Source organism: Chionomys nivalis, chromosome 1, assembly GCF_950005125.1.
Source record: "Chionomys nivalis chromosome 1, mChiNiv1.1, whole genome shotgun sequence".
In the NCBI taxonomy this organism is placed as follows: domain Eukaryota; kingdom Metazoa; phylum Chordata; class Mammalia; order Rodentia; family Cricetidae; genus Chionomys; species Chionomys nivalis.
The window spans coordinates 190,335,339-190,355,458 of record NC_080086.1 but is presented as its reverse complement, the minus strand read 5'-3'; the positions used below and the strand labels follow the sequence as shown (position 1 = coordinate 190,355,458).

Here is a 20,120-nt window from a genome sequence, read left to right as displayed (position 1 = left end):
GCAGGCTTTTAAAATGATATTTGTTTAATATATCTTCTTAGCTATGACTTGATTGTTTGGAATAATAAAACTTGCTTTTTCTTTTTAGAATAAAAAAGAGGGAAAGAAACTACTGAATGTATTTTATTGGCACTTATATGCTTAAAGAATTAGAATATAATCTAGTCCAAATGCTTTAAATTTTTTATTGGTAAGAACAATTAGCTTACAAATTCCTGGTAACCACCGACTTACACAATCGTTAAGGGCAGAATGATGTCCAGGTCAGCGGTGGCCAGTGAGTACTCTGGCCAACATTTATTAGTTGAGTCTATCAAGATTTTCAGAAGTAATGATATTGTTACTTGATAAATCTAATGATTAGCAGCAAGTTCAGTGCTAAAGTATAGACTGTGGAACCATTTTGTTAAACTCACACTACAGAAGGAAACATGCCAATGTCTGGTCGAGTGGCCCAAAGCTAAGTAGATCCTGACAGAGACAGAAACCTTTTCCATGTTCTGTGAGTAGCCGCACAAAACTGCGTTTGGCACTGACAGGGAACTCACCCTAAATTCACTTGGTGACCCCTCTGGTCTCTCACCTTGGTTTTATTCTGTATTACTTAGTTTGGTTTTGTTATTGTAGTTTGGATTTTTGAAATAGGGTCTCATACTGCCCAAGCCGACCTCCAACTGAAACCAGAGAGGTTTTGAATTGCTGATCTGCCCTGACTGTGCCTCCCAAGTGTTGAGATTACAGGTGTGTAAACACTATGCCATCTTTGTGTGATGTATTATTTCTAAACAGTCTGTCTCTTGGATATGCTTCGTGCCCCTACACTAGTCAGTGTGTATGTTCAGTGGTAACAGTATCAGAACCAAACTGTTGAGAAATATGTGTAAGAGAGCAACTGAGGTCATCTCTCTGCCTCGGTCTCCTCACATTAACATGGAGGATGTTTAGAGTCTAAAGAGAATGAGGGCTATGCTGATAAGTCTCTAGGTTCTGTCTGACTGCCTTGTCCATAAGAAAACAAATGAAATTTTTTTTTTCATTTAGATTAAGATTGAAATATATACTGATAAGCTGTTTAATACTCCTGAAGCCCTGAGAGTGGCACTTCCTGTGTTTTTACAGTTTTTTTTTTATTTGAAGGTAATTTAAATTTATTTAAATATTACGTTAACTGTTATTATTAGAAATGCTCTTTGTCTTTTTTTTCCGTTGTAATTCAAACTTTGTTAAGGAACAACAATTTTCTGTGTTGGCAATGTTAAATGTAACCTTAGCTTTCAATTCATTGCTGCAGTTATATGTCCAGAGCCTGCTGTAGGAGATAAACCCATTGCAAATGAAGACAGCATTCATTTTCCTTCTACCTCAGGCCAGACAAAATTGATTGGGGTAATAAAATGACAGCACCTTGTAATATACTGAAGCCTCTTTAATTTGAAAACCAGTTCCAACCTGATTCCAAGCTTGTTTAAAGCTAATTTATGGCTTACATAATTTTCAGCTGGCTGACCAAGGTAAAGGATGATGTATGAAAATTGATAAGGAATTAACTTATGATACATTCAGATGTGTCTTGTTAAAGTCAGATGGTGTTAAAAACAGGCAGAGAGGGGGAGACAGAAATAGTGAGCAGGGTTTTTTTTCTTATGTGGGTAGCACCACTAACATGAATTTGTCAACATGTTTTGTCATAACTAGCTTCCTGTCTTTTCTTTGTACAGTCTGTTCTATTTTGTGGTTTTTGTTTTTTAAATTCTTCATTTTTCATAACATTACGGTCAGTTTGATAAGGATGAACACAGCCAACAGCTGTTAACTTGCACAGTGCCGAGACAGTATGGTAGGTAATGGCGAGGCTGCTAGGTAGTTCAGTCGGCCAGTGTCTTCACGACGAGTGTCTTTCTCAGATCAGGCTGAAAGAATTTCGAGCTCTTCCTATTTATATCAGCTTTGTAACTGTGTGGACTGTTTCATCTCTTTATTCTACTATTTTTAATCATGGTTACTGACAAATAATAAATCCTCCTTGTAAAGTGTTCTGTATTATGAATGGGGCCAGGTTTTCAGAATTGTTGTCAGCATTCAGGACTGGAGAATAGATGGTGTAAATAATTTACATGATAACTCTGTTTTACCTTCTTAAAAAGACCGTGGTATTGGCACGGTTAGGGTCCTGTTTGTTTGCTTGTTTTGTTTTTACCATTTTGCCGTATCCTATCCTTGTAACATCCTAAAAAGTGTAAACTGGATGTAGTGACTCATACCTGTCATCCTAAAACTCAGAGGCCAAAGCAAGAGGATTACTATGAGTTGCACTTCAGCAGGGGCTACAGAGTGAGATCCTGGCTCAAGAAAATGAACAAAGCAACACCAGAACTCTGGCGTGGTACAGTTGTCATTTTTAGCTGCTTGTGTTATAGGTCACAGGTGTGTTGGGTGTTGACACTAAAGAAAATAGTAGATAAACCGGTGTGTATAGGTATTAATTATGGGGTTGGAGAAATTCTTGGGTTTCTGCATTAAAAGTTGTCTCAACCTGCCTTAAATTGTATTTAGTCATGTTTAACCTTGTACACAGCATTGTAATGAAATAGTTAAGGTTTATATATTTTTATATATGAAGTTCAGTTTTACAAAAATGCACAAATGGATCATTAGAATCTATAGCTGTAAAATTTCAGAGGAGAATGTTTCTTTAAGAAACATTTGAGGTGATAACAGAAGAAAAAACAGGTAAGAAACACAGGCATAAATAACCTTGATCTTGATATTTTCCTTCATAATACCTTATTAATATTTTCTTAATATTTAGGTGTTAAGCTGGTTCTTTTCTCCTAAGCCAGTTTTGTGTTCTGTACAGAGTGGGCATAGGAATAATTGAGAAATGAATAATAGATTCATTTGTTACTGTTGTCTGCTGCTCTTTATTGGGATAATAACCTATACATGCTTGGAGAGGTAATTCCCACTGGTGATGATTTCAGTTTACAATTTTTTTGACATTATGGCAGTGTGAAATAGTTATACATTTAATATAAACCTTACTTAGAACTGTGAAATTTGACCTCTTCCTGGAGTGACAGTCTATACAACACTGTCCTGATGCTAGGCAGAGGTGGCAAGCAGCTGGCAGCTTCCACTCAGCCACATTAACATGAACCACAGATAGTCTTCAGTGTGCCATGCTCCTGAACTTCAGTGTTCAGTAAGTAGATTTGGTGTATTGGTACATTTTTTACAGTGAATTTATTAAGTTCTTAGAGGAAAAACTATACTATACAACAATCCACAAATGCCAAATAAGGTTTCAGATTACTTTGTAATTATTGAAAACTCAGCATTGTGTCATCCATACAAGGAGACCAACCCTTGGCAGGATTCTCGTTATAACATTCTTTACAGTGTACTTTGGGGATCTTTGAAATAATAGGAACTTGGCACTAGCCTTCCAGGTTATGTTTCTCTTTCACATATTTCCAGAGTATAATCTATGACAGACATACCTCACCATCTTTATTTTATCCAGCATTGATTTGTAAAGCTTCAAAAACTGAGTCAGGCAGATTCCTTCCTTTTGAGCAACTTTATCTTATTAGAAACAAAATCAGTTCAAAACACGCAGGACTTAACACTATTTCTTTTCCGTCAAGTTATATGATATTGTAGAGATATAGAGGTAAACCAATTATATAGTGATCAAAGCAAATAAATGTTTAACAGAATGAAATATAACAGCAATATTTCATAACATACGTTGCATGCTCGTTTCTATGCTAAATATTTAATTGCTAAAGCATTTCCATTGTAGTTTCAGCATAGTAGCCAAGAAAAAGATATGTACTATCGAGTTTTAGTAGAAATAGCTTTCCTTTTGTTTGTTTGATGAAGGCCTGTACATCCAAGGCTGACTTTAAGTTCACCCTGAAGCCTAAACTGACCCTGAGCTTGCCACGTGCAGGCTGGTCTTTTCTGTGATCCTTCTAAGCCAGCTTCAGTACTGGGATGGCAGATGTGACCAGCTCCAGCCTACCCTGGCCGTATTTTTTATTGCTTTTATCTTCTTTGACAATCTACAGGCTTCAATCCTGAATTTTACATTCAGCCTCATTTTCATTGGGTTCATTGCCACTAAAATTTAAACTAATACTGCTTTTGAGATTCTTTTTTTCAGTTATACTTCTTTTTAACTAAATTTCAAAGCCCATGATTTGAGTGAACTTGGAATCAAAGCACCCATCCATGCACAAATAAATGATTGTTATTTTCCCTTTGTAATTTTAACCTCTTAAGAAATATGTTTCTAAAACAAAGATGTATTTTTCCTTCACTCTGAATTTTTTAAAGTTTCATAAAAGTTTCATAAAAGTGAAGTTTCTAGAGATATTCTTTGGGTTTTTTCAGGGAAAAGAATATAAAAGGTAACATTGCTGATTTTATGTATATGCTAATACACACGCAACATATATATAATACATGAGAAAAGACTGTAGAAAACTTTTCAGATACGTTCTTTCACTTCCACAGAAACTGACTGGCTTGAGTAACTCTAAAATTCCCTCAAACATTGAAATGAGTTATTTTTATAAGTAGCAGATTAAGTAACTACAGAGAAATATTAAAATAATTTTGGTATTGTTTTTAAAAATTATATCTTCATTTCAGTTTTGCCCTCCAGAGTTACTGTATTTCAATATGTACTCATTTCTTTCTTGTGTTGTTTAGAGGAGAGTTGACACATGACTTGGTGTCCTGTTCTAAGGGGTTAGTTCTTCAGCTCTGTTCTTGACTTGAGTAACTCTCCATGTGGACATATGAAAGAACAAGATCAAGTTACCATAAATAAGTGAATTAATTGTCACACCCTGGTGGATTTCATATTGAAAGAGAAATAAAGAAAAATATAAATCATTAGTATTTGGTTTATAATTAGATTGAAAGGATTTTTGATGAGTTGAGTTGTATTTAAAAGAACAGTGAATCATTTTCACACTAATCCTGAAGGATTGGTAATTTAAAATGTTATATGATATATAGTATGCCAGGAATTTTGTTATTGCCTTTAAATAAATGAAAACTAAATGACAAAGCATAAGAAGTATAATAGATAACTTGATATCATGTAAGAGCCTAACTTAAGGCACACGATTGCAGAATGTGGGAGACTTGATAAGTTTTCCATAGAATATGGATTAGCTCATTGTTCCTAGAAAGGTATTAATGTATCATCGTGAACAGGAAGTCACAAAACCCTACTTGTTTATACATCGATACATGGTATAGGCACACTGGAATTTACCCTTCTCAGCCTTCCTGTGTTCAGCTTCAGCTGTTCTGTATCACCTTTAAGCAAATACTGACGACTTACTACATCCACATAGTTGTCAAGACTAGGACATGCTGGCTATTTGAGTACAGTTTACATATTTTTCATGGGTTTCCATGTATTTAATTTAGACTGACTGATCATAGGTCTACATGTTTTTATGGGTTTCTGTGCATGTAAATCTAAACTGGCTGATCATAGTCTACATGTTTTTCATGGTTTTCTGTGCATGTTATTAGAGACACAGAATGAAGTAGTCATGATCTGGGAAAAACTTCTTTTGTTGCACATTTTGTGTAGGTAATTTTTCATTTTATTGTTTGGGATATGTCAGTATAGTAAATCATTTTTATTGGTTTGATACGAAATAAGATATTAAATTTTCTTTGCACTGTGTTATATTGCTTGTGTAGTTCACCAAAACATGATTGGCTATATGGTTGCCACAGGAAGAACAGATTTTATCATTTGAAATTAGTTTCATGTTGCATCAGTGCAGCAATACTAATATCTACCTAATTATTAGTATTTTCATGTTTTGATTTTTAAACCTAGTTTGTACTTGTTTGCTTTTAGCCCTTAAAGTTTTAAATATTTATCTCTAACCTCTTTATTTGATACGGTTTTCTTTTTTTTTAATACCACTACTTTCTTTTTCTCTGTGGCCTGCCAGAATTGAAAAATGCTGCTTCATGAAAGGAAAAGCAAAAATCCTAAGTCCCAGTGTATTTTCCTTAAGGTGACCAACTGTGAGAATTACTTACTTACTAAATTTTAAAGGGTTATAGTTGTAATATTTAAAGAGCAGAAATGGCAAGGATAAAGTAGATAATTAAGCAAATAGTTTGCTGGCTATTAATTTTCCATTTAGAGGTGCTGGCGTCATACTACATTATTACTGAATTTTTCCAATAAACGCTTTAGACATTGTTTATTAACAAAACTTGGCAAACAAATACATAATGCCCCAAATACATAAAACTGCAAATTTTTAGTTTTCTTGACATCTTTAGCTGCCTTGGATTTTCCAGCCAGTAGCAGTACTCAATGACCTTCTCTGTTCTTAGAGTGGTATACTACCCTCTATTCAGTACGCGATGATGGATCGTTTTTATCTGCATCTGGCATCTGCTCTGCTTATATGGAATAAATATTTATGTTTTCTCAGTTTTCAGGGCTAGAAGATTCAGATAGGATAGGTTTGAGGTATCAGCTATAATTCATTGCTTGAAAAAAAAGCGCTAATACTGATCCTGTGTGGAGAAGAAAACCATATAAACATCTCACCTGCAGGTTTATAACCAAGGTAGCATCACCAGTTCTTCCTTGAGAAAATATCTTTAAAGGAAGAAAGCACTGAAATAGTTAATGGTTCATGGTTTTCTTCATATGTTCTCAGAACAGACTGTTACCTTGTTTACCATGGTGATAATATTACCTACTGACCTAATGCCAAGCTGATCAAGTGTGTGAGTTTGAAAATCTACAATGCTTTTACCTCACTCCAGATCACCTAACTACTGGTAGGTTTCTGTTGGATAGCTAGATGTCTGTACAGAATATGAGCATAACTATATTATTACTTAACCCATGCTTCTTAAAGAGTTACGAATAACGTCTGAGTTGTTTTGGAAATATTCACCTTGTATTGAGGTTTTAGGTTTGCATTCCTTGACTATGACTTTATATTGGCTCCTCTGGGCATAAAACACAATTTTATTGAACTGTGGTATGTAAATTAAAATGCATTCCTATGTAACTTTTTAAAGATAGCAGCTCTCATTTTAGCCCTACTCTTGCTTAAAGCAGTTGATGCATTTTATTAGCAAATTTTATTTTATTATTTTTTTGTTTTGGGTTTTTTTTTTTTAAAGATTTATTTATTTATTTATTAAGCATCCAATGTACTGCTGGCAAGGAAGGCACCAGGTCTCATTACAGATGGTTGTGAGCCACCATGTGGTTGCTGGGAATTGAACTCGGGACCTCTGGAAGAGCAGCCAGTGCTCTTACCCTCTGAGCCATCTCTCCAGCCCCCTGTTTTGGGTTTTTTAAGACAGGGTTTCTCTGTGTTACTTTGGGGCTGTCCTGGAACTAGCTCTTGTAGACCAGAGCTCCGCCTGCCTCTACCTCCCAGTGCTGGGATTAAAGGCATATGCCCCCACTGCCCGGCTTTAATATCAATTTTACAACACTGTACATAAATACACCTGATTTCACCAAACTAGTTAAGCAATTACTTTTCTAATCATTTATTTGTTTGTACCTTAATGAAATACACAAAAGAACATGAAAAGAAACTTCCTTTATAGGTATTCTGGATATTATAATAATTATTTTCAGTAAATTTGCATCATATAACATTAAGCATTTTTTCATTTTACTCTTTTTTATTTCTGTTGAGTACATTAGACATGAGTACATATTGTATACCAAGATTAATTTTTAAAGTAGCAGAAACACTCTTGAATGAGTTGAAATTGTTTTGCTTTTTTAAAAGTTATGATCTCATATGTGTGGGCATTTTTTCTGCCTGTGTGTCTACATGAGTGCATCAGGGGAGAGGCTAGAGGAGAGCATCAGAACCCCTGAAACTGTAGTGTTAGGTTGTGAGCTGCTTACGTGGGTGCTGGGAATTGAACACAGGGTCCACTGAGAGAACAGATGGTACTGTTAATTGTAGAACCTTCTCTTCAGTCCTGAACCTAATTTTTCCCTAGTACATTATGTTATTAAAATATTGTATCTGCAGGTGTTTATGACAGTACAGTTTGTTTATGCCAGCTTACAGCATTTTATAGTGAATATTTGAGAACCCCTACAGTAGACCTTAACTACTTATTAGCTTACTTCTGTCTAACTCATATCTTAAATTAACCCATATCTATTAATTTCTGTATTGCCACGAGGCTGTGGCTGTAAAGTTCTGGCGTCTGTCTCCAGTGGGGCTACATAGCTTCTCTCTGACTCTGCCTTCTTTCTCCCAGCATTCAGTTTAGTTTTCCTTGCCTACCTAAGTTCTGCCTTGTGCGGGCCTAAGACAGTTTCTTTATTAATCAGTGTTATTCACACTGATTAATATTCGGGCTACATACAGCATACAGAGGGGAATCCCACATCACATGTGGTCATTGCTCACATCACAAGAGTTTTTATAAAGCCAAAATGAGATGCTAAAATATGTTCTTACAGTAATTGCAGTCAGCTTACTCTGTTCAAATCAATGCCATGACTCTATTTCTTTTTTTCCTCAAGCTGAAAGCTGTAAACCCAATATAAAAGGTCTCTTATATGTTGCTTAGGACTGGAGTCATATTTTTATGCTAAAAGAACATTTGAGTAAATATAAGAGATATAAATCATAACTTATCAGCCACCCAGGTATATCAGAAGTGACTTTAATATGATTCTTGTGGTTTTCTCCTATGGTTCAGAGTCGGCAGCTATTGCTACAGTTATGATACTCATGTTGCTGAAACTAAGAAAGCAAAGAATGGGGACTGTGTAGATGGGGACTTGTTGTTGTTGATACAGTGTCATCACATAGTTATTTGATCAGGGGTTGTTGTACAGGACTGTGTAGATGGGGACTTGTTGTTGTTGATACAGTGTCATCACATAGTTATTTGATCAGGGGTTGTACAGATGGCTTACATATCTTTCTTTTCAAATGAGATATTTGAAAGTTTTATTGCATGAAATAATATTTTCTTTGTCTTATATTCTAGATTATAAAACATTGAGAAGTACTTTATACCAATAGAATCATTAGCTACTTATAGAAACCATTGATTAAATGATGCGTTGTCATATAAGCTTTATAAGTACTTTGAATCTTGCCAACTGGCCTACATTTGTGAGCCAATTAAATACATACCATAGAGGAGTTCATTATAGTAGCAACTTAAATGATTTTAAAGTGTAATTTTAAAGCAACTCAATAGCAAAGAGATAATCTGTAAATCCAGGAGATAAAAATACAATTGATAAATTTGTCCCGATAATAAAGTGCCACTATAGCAGATTTTTTCTTGAAGTACAATATCCTCTTTTTATTCCATAAAAAGTTAATGTGCCATAGGAGATATGTTACTTGGAAATCTAATGAGCTATTAATTTCTAATAAAACAATGAAGATTAATGGACTCACTCTGGGGAAAATATCACTCAAGTGAAATAAGTATATTTGAGACAATTTAGTCAGATCATTTGAGAGTAAAGTTTTTATAATTTGCTTCCTAATATGTTTATTTCTAAAGGTTTAGCCTTTGAAGTTGAGTTTGTCTTAATAAAGGAGTAGTTTATGTTAGATTGAGAAATGGCTTGAAGATTCATGAAACTGATCCTTGGAGAGAGGAAATTGTATATTTTTTATATCGTAGCCAAACTTTGTACCATATCAATCATTAAAAACCAAACTCACCCTAAATGATGCAATAGGGTTAAAATATATTCCAAATTCTTCTAAAATGAGAACCATATTTAATCAGTATGAATCTTGTCTGTAAGTTAGCAGCAACAAAAAGGAAAGATGGGTTTTTAGCAGTTAGCTGCCAGTATTTTCAAATAATGTAAAGGTCGTTATTGTGTTTAAGTAAGTGTCTCTTTTCCTCTGTATAATAGGCATTTTGAAATACCCCATTCAAGGTATTAAAGTAAAATATCATTATTAGTGTGAATATCTGCTAGCCACAGAAAATATAGTTGGTAATAAAACATGATCATGTTACAATTTTTACAATATAGTTGAATCACGTTCTAAACTTTAAGAAATAAAACACATGACAGTGTGTTTCACTGGTGAAAAATTACTCAGTAACTTTAATTTCTGGCAGGCAGTAACTACTGATTTGTAGTGCTGTGCTGTTGATACTGTGAAGATGCTAAGCTTCATTGTTCATAACTGACCACTCCCAAGTTGTCTTTGAGGCAGAGTTAAGTTTTGTGAGGACATTTTAAATACAGATGTTATTAGAAAGAGAGGGGTTAGAGAAAGAATAAGGCATACCCCTGTGGGCATGGGCATCTCTAGGAGGATTTGCCCTGGGTGTTATTTTGATAGTAACTTAAGGTCAAACTATCTTTACTTCACAGTGTTTGCTGTTCATTTGCCTGTAGTTGTAAAAGTAGTATGGAAAGTTCTTACGTTTTTGCCCAGCTCCTCGTGAACAACTTAGAGAAGAGTTACCAGCCATAATACAGACACCTTAGCACAGTCCTCAGAAGTAAATGTTGGTGTTTATTAGATTTTTCCAGTGTTGCTGCTTGTCTTTTTTTTTTCTCTAGATAAGATTCAGTCAAGGCTCACTGTGTATCATCAGTTGGATCTTGTTAATCTCTTCCATTTGGTGATGGTTCCGCATTCCACCCTTCCTCGTGGCTTTGACACTCAATTATTTTGTACATTGTCTTTTCATGCACATCTTTTTTGTTTGTTTTTCTAGGCAGGGTTTTTCTGTGTAGTTCTAGCTGTCCTAGAACTCACACTGTATGACCGGGCTGGCCTCAAACTCACAGAGATCCACCTGCTTCTGCCTCCTGAGTGCTAGGACTAAAGGCCTGCCTCACCACTATGTGGCTTCCATTTGTAGTTTTCAAGTATGTTCTCTTGATTAGGCAAGTTGTATGTTAATGAGAAGTCTGTGGCCTGTGTTACCGTCACTCTCAGGGTGAGTCATTGGGATATAGCCTGTGCATTCCTCGTGATGCTAACCTGACTATCCTCACTCAGATGGCTTGGTATTTGTGAGGTTTTTCCATTAGGAAGTTACCATATTTCCTTTTCAGAAAGGAGTTTCAAATTCCTTATATTTGGGAGACAATCGAAGGAGTTGTTTTCCTTTAAGTCCCCGGACAGTTTAAGTCTAGTGAAGAAATTGATTTCACACTCTTGACACTGTAATCATCATGCACTGAAGCAGCCTTGGAAACATTTTAGCTGTAATGACTTGGTGACTAAGGAGAAATGTAAAAAGTGAAAGAGATTTCCCATACATATCACAGTTACAATCAGATTAGCCGAAAACTATCTTTGTTTGAGTGTGATGTGTAGCTTTTGCAATGAATAAATTAAATATTTTTAATAAAGGCATTGTATACTGAAGAAATTCTGAATTGAGATTGTTTATGAGTTTTCAAACAGAAAAAACCTCTTAGTTGACTATTTAATTACTTAGATATGAAGTTGTTCTTTAACATCAGAATTATCTTATAAAATTTTACAGTTATCTGACTTCCATAGATAACAATATTTAAGGAATTTAAAATATTGAGGTAGATTAGCTCTAAACACACATACACCTGAGTAATTCTGCTAAAGGACTCAGAGTGTATGTCTGTGTGTGTGTGTGAGAGAGAGAGAGAGAGAAAGAGAGAGAGAGAGAGAGAGAGAGAGAGAGAGAGAAATAATTATAGAAGATGGTATGAATTTGAGAGGGAATAGGGGAGAACATAGGAGGATTTAGAGAGGGTAGAGGATGGGGTAAATATGATACAGATATGGTACTCATGTATGAAATTCTCAAAAAATCAGATATTAAAATACTTACATTTAAAGTTGTGATGGTTTTATGTCTAATTTTTAAGAAATTAGGCTTATACTCATGAAGAGTCTTCTGTAGCTTAATTGTTATCGTTTCATACCATTTTCATTCTTTCTCCTACTTATGTTGGATCTGTAGCTTCCGCTGACTGAATTCATTTCCTTCCGTTTAAATTGAACCTCCTTAGATGGGTGCTCCAATTCTCAGAGCTTTTCTCCCCTGGCAAATCAGATTCCTTGTTGGTACCATATCACATAGGAAAAGTTCAAAGTCTTTTTTTAACTGTCCCATGCTTATGCTATCAAAAATTACCATTAAGAAAAAAATAACAGGAGGACCTTATTCTGCAAGGTCTGCTCCAGAGTCACAAATTAGAGAGGAGGACAGAAAGTACTTTAAAGAGGGAATCAGTGTGTTGTCAGAAATTAGAAATGCCCTACATCTCTTTTTCTGTTTAACTTGTAGCTAAAATAAAGGATATACTTTTGTGAGGTTGAGTAAAATGATGCTTCTACTGTCTTTTGCTTGAAAAAATAAAGAACAGAAGTGTAAAAACCTGACCAGTCCTGTAAAATCTTGATGGTCCTGTAGCTCCCGTGTCACTCACTACAAGACCATATGCGATCCGGGAACTAAGCTGGAGACTTAAAAACACGGAGAAACACGGAGAGTCGGAGACACGGACATGGAGAGAGACACAGGGACAGGGGTCATTCTTGATACAAGAATGCCAAATGCCCCATGTTAAACTTTGTTATGCTCAGGGCAGCTTATATAGAAATCCTTAGTCATGCCCAGCTCTCGGGATCTGTCAGCTGTAGACTCATCAGCGGGCATCTGGGTCTCGTGCTCAGAGCAGCCACTGGCAAAGTCAAGGGGCCAGGGACCTATAGCTCCCAACACAGAAGTAAAATATTCCATCTGTTTATGAGATGCTCAATGTGCTAGGCAAGTGCTTTACCCTAGTCCTTCATTCTCTTAATGATAGTTTTAGTTGAACTGATTTTTACTAAGACCATCCAATGTTGCTTTAATTTTATAGTATGTTCATAGAATTTTTAATTAAGTATGCAGTTCTGTCGTAAGAAAAATCCATATACTTCTTACAGTAAATTTAATTAAGCATTTCTTGTAAGTTCATTTCAGTGTCTACCATGGCCCACTAAAGTTGGAATTCAGTTGTAAAATGGTAGATTAATTGCCTTTTGTATGGAATGAAATAAGAATCTCAAATATGCAAAGTCAGGAAATGTAATTAGAGTCCTCAATTACTTATTCAGTGCATTGGAAAACTGAATGCAGATGTACAGAAAAGGGGCCAAAGGTTGTTTAATGTAGCACAACACACACGTTTTACACTTTACTTAATGACCCAAGTGTTTATTACTATGAGGTAAATGCACCATGTAAAGAATTATGGTGGAATTGTAAAGCATTAAAAGCTCCAATTAATGTTAGCCTGAAGTATGCAGTGTGTTCATTTTGCCTGAAACATTTTCATTATCATCAGTATTTTTCCAGTTATTAAGATAAATTTTTCCTCATTGTGCAGCACTAGAATGTTGGCTATGGTAAACTGTGGTCTTCTATACTGTTGAGAGTTAAAACTAATGGATGCCCCCACTACATCATACATAAACACAATAATAATAAGTTACATGAAATTAATAAAAGAAAGTGGTGTTTAAGTGCAATTTGAAGTAATGTGGATGTATTGCTTTTCTTCACCTATGACTACAAACTTTTTAAAAATATGTTTTTAATTGAAATAGAATTGCATCATTTCCTCCCCTTCTGTCCTTCTCCTAGCCCCTCCCAGCTACCTTCTTTCTAATTCCTCCCAGACCCCACTACTCTCAAGATGATAGCCTTGTTTTTGTTACGTTGTTACACACACACAAACACACACAAACACACTATATATATGTATGTATAAATATGTATTAATATAACCTGCTGAGTCTATTTTTGTTTGTGTGTATGTTTTCAAGCATCAAGCGTCCTTTCTGTGAATAGCACGGTTGGGAAAGGAAAAGCAACTGATTTTACTCTTTCTGTAGAAATAAGTGTATGGCCAAACTGTAAAAGATATAAGATACATGTCTTGATTAAAGACATGTTTTATAATTAGGAAAGTAACCTCTGCTCACAGTGGATATAAGAAAGCACAGAATCCCACAGATAATAAAATAAAACAATAATATCACGTAGCAGTTTGGGTCCTTAGTGAAGAAATTTTTTATAGAGCCATAGGAAGAAAAGGTTATTTTTAGCTTTTTAAGTATAGAGGTGTGGATGTCTTGGTGTTTGTGTTTTTTTGTTTTCCTCATTACAAATATCTTTCCCATGTTTTATATACTCTACTTTTATCTAAAACACTAAGTTAATATTATAGTTTAGAACAAATAGCCATTTATTTAATATTTAGTGTTTTTACTTCACAACATTTTTAGTTTACAGATAACAGGACAGACAATTCTGAGCTCACTTTTTCCAGTTAAGTGCACTGTTTCTATCTTGTATACCCATTGTACAATTACCAGAACTAGAAAGTTCACAACCGATGATTTTAGTGACAACCCTATGGTGTGTTTTCATTTTCCCACTGGTACTTTTATGGTCCAGTATTCCACTCTGCATTAAGCAATCTTGCCACCTTAAACTTCTACAATTGTGACGCTTCAAAGTGTTGTCATCCCCGACCTTGACGTTTTTGCAGACTGCTGTTGAGTTGTTTTAACATGCTTAGCTCAAGGGTAGTGCATCACATTGGTGTAGTAGTACTAAGTAGGTGATATTGATCTTGATTGTGTGGCTAAGTTGGTATTTACTGGGGTTTTGGCTATAAACTTATGTAAAGAAAGAACAAGGAAATTGTGTCTTTTTATAATTTTACTTTTAAAAGAAAACCTTTAAAACATGGCCATTAACAAGGTAAACCTAATGTCTTTATTTGTAAACTATAACTTGATTTCACAAACTTCTTGAGCAGTAAAAATCTTCAGATAGTAAATAATTGGCCTTTTCTTGGAGTTAAGAGAAAAGAAAAGAAGGTGGGTAGGTTTTATTAATTAACATAATGTCTTTGAACTATTATCAAAAAAACAATGCATTTGTCGGTAAGGGGAACTAGGAGTCTCCATTCCAAATCATTGACACAAGTTAAATAGCATTTGAAGGAAATCTTGCAAGTGCTATACAGTAAATAGTAAGCATTTTCCTTTGACAAACATGAGAAATGTTTTTACATATTTCTCCTTCACAACAACTCTTCATTCTCTGCCACCTAGAACATTAGACCATTATTACATGTCCCTCGTGTACCTGGAAGTGATGGCTCCCTCCTTTTCATCCTGTCAGTAAAAACAAACAACAACAAACAAACAAACAGTAACAAAAAATAAGGAGGCCACTGAAACATATTTAGTTGTTTGGTATTATGGATGTTACTGTCAAATGACTGTACACTTGTAAAATTCCACATCTGATTAAACGAACTACAAGGTCATTGGAATCAATATGTTTTCTGGAGTTTGAATAACAAGCTTAAACATTAAGAGCATGCCTTTTGCTTTCCAGTACCCCCAAAGGGTATGTTTTCTTGACAGCTGCTTCAGAGATCCTTCACAAAACAAATGTCAGACTTGTCAGGACTGTCACTAAGAAAGCGATCCGTGTAGCAGGGGTCTTTTATTGGGAAACAAGCAGATGTCTTAGCTCAGCAAAGTGAAAGCCCTGGCACGAGAGGCAGGCAATGTCTGCTTGCATTTGCTATCAAGTAGTGAGGAAGTGCTGTGCGGGAAGCCTTCCTTCCTTCGCAGTTTCTCTTGCTCTGCACTTACTCATTAAAGATACTTGATCTGTTGCCTGGATGATTTTGTTAATCTTGAATTATATATAAAGTTCTTATAAAATTGACCTACAATGTTAAACATACACACTTCCAAAGAACAGTCCCTTTAGAGCTTTACAGGATCAAGCTGGAATGGTTTTATTTAAGATAAAACCTATTACTATTATTTTTATACTATTATAATATAGCAGTTTCATTGGTACATCCCAGCAGTTAGATTTATCTTTTTCTCCCCTCCATGATACTTTGCTATATCTAAGTCACGCTGTATTGATATAAAATCACAAAGTGGTAGGCTTGTAATGGTTATATAAGTATTTAAAAAATATAAAAGCAAAATTTTAAAGTCAAAATTTGAGACTAGAGAAAGGGAGGAGACAGTTGTGCATCTGTCCTAAGAGGAAGCATTGCTAGAAGAGCCATGACTCTGTAACCATGCTTCCTGATTACAAAAGACAACCGAAGAAGACTGCTGTTGTATTAACATGTTAAGTTAAAAATTTACTTCTGTTATGTGTTATATATATTAAACTCTTTGTAACTTAATGGAAATTGCAAACATTTATTTAACATCATTTTCCTATAGTTTCTAATCATTAAATATATAGATAGTTCCTAGACTTCTGGTTCCCCAGGCTTATTACCACATCTCCACATCTGTATATTTAATTTTTTTAATGTGCATGGGTTTTTCTTTTTCTGACTGACCATGTATATGTCACAGAGAGCAGAAGAGGGCAACAGATGGAACCTCTGAAAGAACTTACAGATGGTTGTAAGCCTCCATAAGGGAGTAGAAAAACTGATCTTGGGTATTCTGGAAGAAAATGCTGTGTGCTGTTGAGAACTGCAGACCCTCAGACACTGAATTTTCTATGACCTTTTGCCTGCCAGAGTAAACAACTTGTTTTCCTATTCTTGCAGTTGCTCTGGGCACAAGACCCTCGTGAGTTCCTGATGGCAGGGGAGTGGTTTCTGGTGGGCTTGCAGCTGAAAAATCCCGAGAGCTAGGGTGTGGCCATTAGTCAGGGAGAGTCCTATATAAGTGACCCTGGAACACAATAAAGGGGGCATTCTTCTTTCAAGGATGACCGCCCCCCCCATGTGTGTGTGTTTCAGTCTCTAGTCTTTTGCCCGACTTGCTAACTGTCCCATGGCATACTACAAGTGTAACACACTACAATGTTCTTAACTGCTGAGCCACCTCTACAGTCCCTTTAATTTGTATTTTGAGTTAAAGAGTAGTGTCAAAGTTGCTAAAGTTAGATACAGTTTATTAGCCAACATATTGGTCTGCAAACTTAGTACAACTGTTCAGATGATAAAGTCTTCATTTGTTTCTCAACTTAAAGGTTAGAGTTTAAAATGCCTGTTTTGGGGATTGGGGAGGTGCCTCAGAGATTGAGAGCATTTACTGCTCTTGCAAAGGAACTGGCTTCTGTTGTTAGCACTTACCTTATGGTTGACAACCATCTGAAATTACAGTCTTAGGAGTCTTAGCACTCTCTTCTGTCTTCTGTGCACACAGGAATGAGTATGGTACACATACATATATGCAGGACACTCATACATGTAAAAATAAAATAAATCTAAAATATATGGCTATTTTTGACACAAACTGCTTCATGCATTTTTGCTTTCATTTTTTTTAATCAGTGCTGTTACTGTAAATCAAGATTGCTGGAAGTGTTACTCCAGAGTAAGGAATAATAACATGCCTTTTAAAAGTATGTATTAGTTTATACAACCTTATTTTTAAACTCAGATATTTCATAAAATTCAGAAAACATTGATTAGATTCCAGTTGTTTGTTAACTGTACCTATTCAGATGGTAAGAATATAATATAATGAAGAAGCCCTGCTTTGAGAGCGTCTTGACAGATTTGGTGCTGCCTGACAAAGTGCTTTGCCACTGCTTTAGTTACATTTCAATTCCTGTGATAAAACAGCATGATCAGGTCCACTTAGAAGAGGAAGCGTTTAATTGGACTTACAGTTTTAGCATGTTAGAGTGTGTGTGATAGCAGAGCAATGGTGTGGTGGCAGGAACATCTGAGAGTTCACGTCTTGGTCCGCAAGCAGGAGGCAAAGAGGATACATAGGAGATGGGGCTATTCTTTTGAAACCACAAAGCTACCCCAGTGACACACTTCCTGCAGTACCATACTTCCCAATCTTTCCCAAGGAACTCCATCAACTGGGACACAGTATTCAAACATACAGAGTCTGTGGGGGGCATTCTCATCCAAACCGCCACAAACTCTTTACCAAGTGATTTTATCCACTGTCAGTGTTTCACTACAAGAAGACAATGGAAGGCAGAGAACTAATATTTAATTTTGAATAGGATATAACTATTATATAATTTCTGGGAACTTTTATCTAAAGAAAGCAGCTTCCTATTTACTAATACCTCTTCAGGTGTTGCCTGATGGAAAGTATCTACTCATTAGAGATAAGTTAGGGAGAAAGTTAAATAACACATAGTAGTAGTTATGAAAAATATACAAAGTTGTGTTACAAAGATGATATTAAAATCTTTTCTCTGGTGTCTCGTGTATCTATAATGCTTCAGGATGGTTGGTAATATTTATTTCTCTACTTTTCTCCTGTTGACAGTCTAAACCGTTAATGCTGTGGAGGCAAGAGACAAAATATAGAGGATGCTTGCTTCACTTTACTGATTTAAAGTGTTTTGTTTGTTTGTTTTGCCCATAGAAAACAATTGCATATACTTTGGTTTGCACTGACACTAAGAAGAACTCAAAAGTTACTTGATTTCTTAAGTTTAGTTTTCTAAAACACGGAGATACAGGATTGTATTTTTGGTATTAACTTTATTTAAAGATACTTGAGAATTTCTGCCTCTGTTTTAATTAACTCAGTAATGTCTTAGGCCGTACTTTTATTTCAGTTAATAAAAATGAAAGATCATATGTGATAAATCCTAAGTAACAGGAAAGCAAGACTGTTTGGTACTTGGACATTGTTGAAGGAATATGTGTAAGAGAGGTAGCCAATTATAGGATGAAATATTTTTCCAGACTCATTATTTATACTTTGAAGGTCGCCATTTAATATTAACCACAGGGTACATTTCATTCCTGTGGTAGCAGACATTATGATGTCACTTCATTATCCTCCATGTGCCATGGGAACTGATGTGAATTATGGGACCACCACTTAGAGTCGAAGCTGTAGAAGATTGTAAGCAGTCTACAGCATGACATGCCGTGTTTCCTATTTTAGAACTGACTGATCTTCAGATAACATATGGAGGTACAAGTAATTGGAAAATTGACAGACCTGTCAAGAAAGTATGCTAGATGAGACCAAAATGCCATGCTGGAGCACATAAAGTGTCTTAGAAGTTAAATTTATTGTTTTTTATCAAAGAGCAAAGGAAAGCTATCTGGTTCTCTTACCACAGAGAACACTGTTCAATAGCAGGTGTTCAGAAAGTAATTTTGAAAGCCTTGATAAAATTGGTTGCTTTGAAAGGCAGATAGGAAGTTTTAATCAACATTTCGAAGAAAATACCATGTGCTATTATTAAATGTTAGTAACTTTATAGATATATAATCTTTTCCTTAAGGTTTTTGGAATCAGAACAGTACATTGTTTTTAAATGTATTGTTGGGTTGACACGTTCTATGAAATTTAGAATTTCATGTTTGCTAAAATTTATTTTTGCAGGAAGATGAAAATGAAGCTGAAAGAAAAAATGCATCTCAAGAGTTCAGCGTGGAGCAGAAAAATGCAAAGAAATAAGGGCTTTCTGTTGTTCTGGAGAGTTTACAACTCATGCTGTGACAAATAACATTTCTAGTTTATAAAATGTTAATTGTAAAATCTAATTTGCACAACTGTTCTCAATAAAGTCCTTGAAATAGGCGCTTGTATTTAGAATTTATACTTCTTTTTAAAACAATTCAGCTTTGTTTTAAAAGCCAAACCTTCAAAATACCTTTTGTGTGAACTTTTTTGTCGTTTTCTTGGTGATGGTAGGTTTTGTTTTTCAGTTTTTGTTCTTTCTTTTAAGACATGGTCTTATTGTGTGCCCTTGTGGGCCTGGAGCTCCCTATATAGACCAGGCTGCTCTCAAATTCACAGACATCTGCCCAGATCTGCCCCCCATTGTTGGGACTAAATAGTTGGGCCACCATAACAGCCTTTGAAATGCTTTTAAAAGGAAGAAATTGTCCAAAATACAAGAACAGGATTTTCTTTTGCCTTTGACCTAATATAACACATCTGGATAGCAAAAATGAAATGTCTGAGTGTTTACTCTTCTTACTACATTTGTTGTCATCTTTAGAAAGGGCCTTACCAGAATTCCAGCTGTCAATAAAGAAAACCCAGTGTTCCGGTTTGCTTTTCTGTTCCTATGATAATCACCATAAC

General features: G+C 35.3%; 1 protein-coding gene across 3 annotated transcripts in view; it reads left to right on the top strand.

Moving 5' to 3' along the window:
• The window catches only part of Phf14 (PHD finger protein 14), a 131,081-nt gene extending 111,345 nt beyond the window's left edge, over positions 1–19,736 (top strand). The window contains exon 19 of one of the 3 annotated variants that reach the window (XM_057763956.1): positions 19,413–19,736. In XM_057763956.1, the coding sequence (XP_057619939.1) occupies positions 19,413–19,487 (75 nt within the window). In that variant the 3' untranslated portion in view covers positions 19,488–19,736. The remainder of the gene's footprint in view (positions 1–19,412) is intronic. The other 2 variants (XM_057763972.1, XM_057763986.1) reach the window with 2 other exon arrangements.
• Positions 19,737–20,120: the final 384 nt, after the last annotated feature.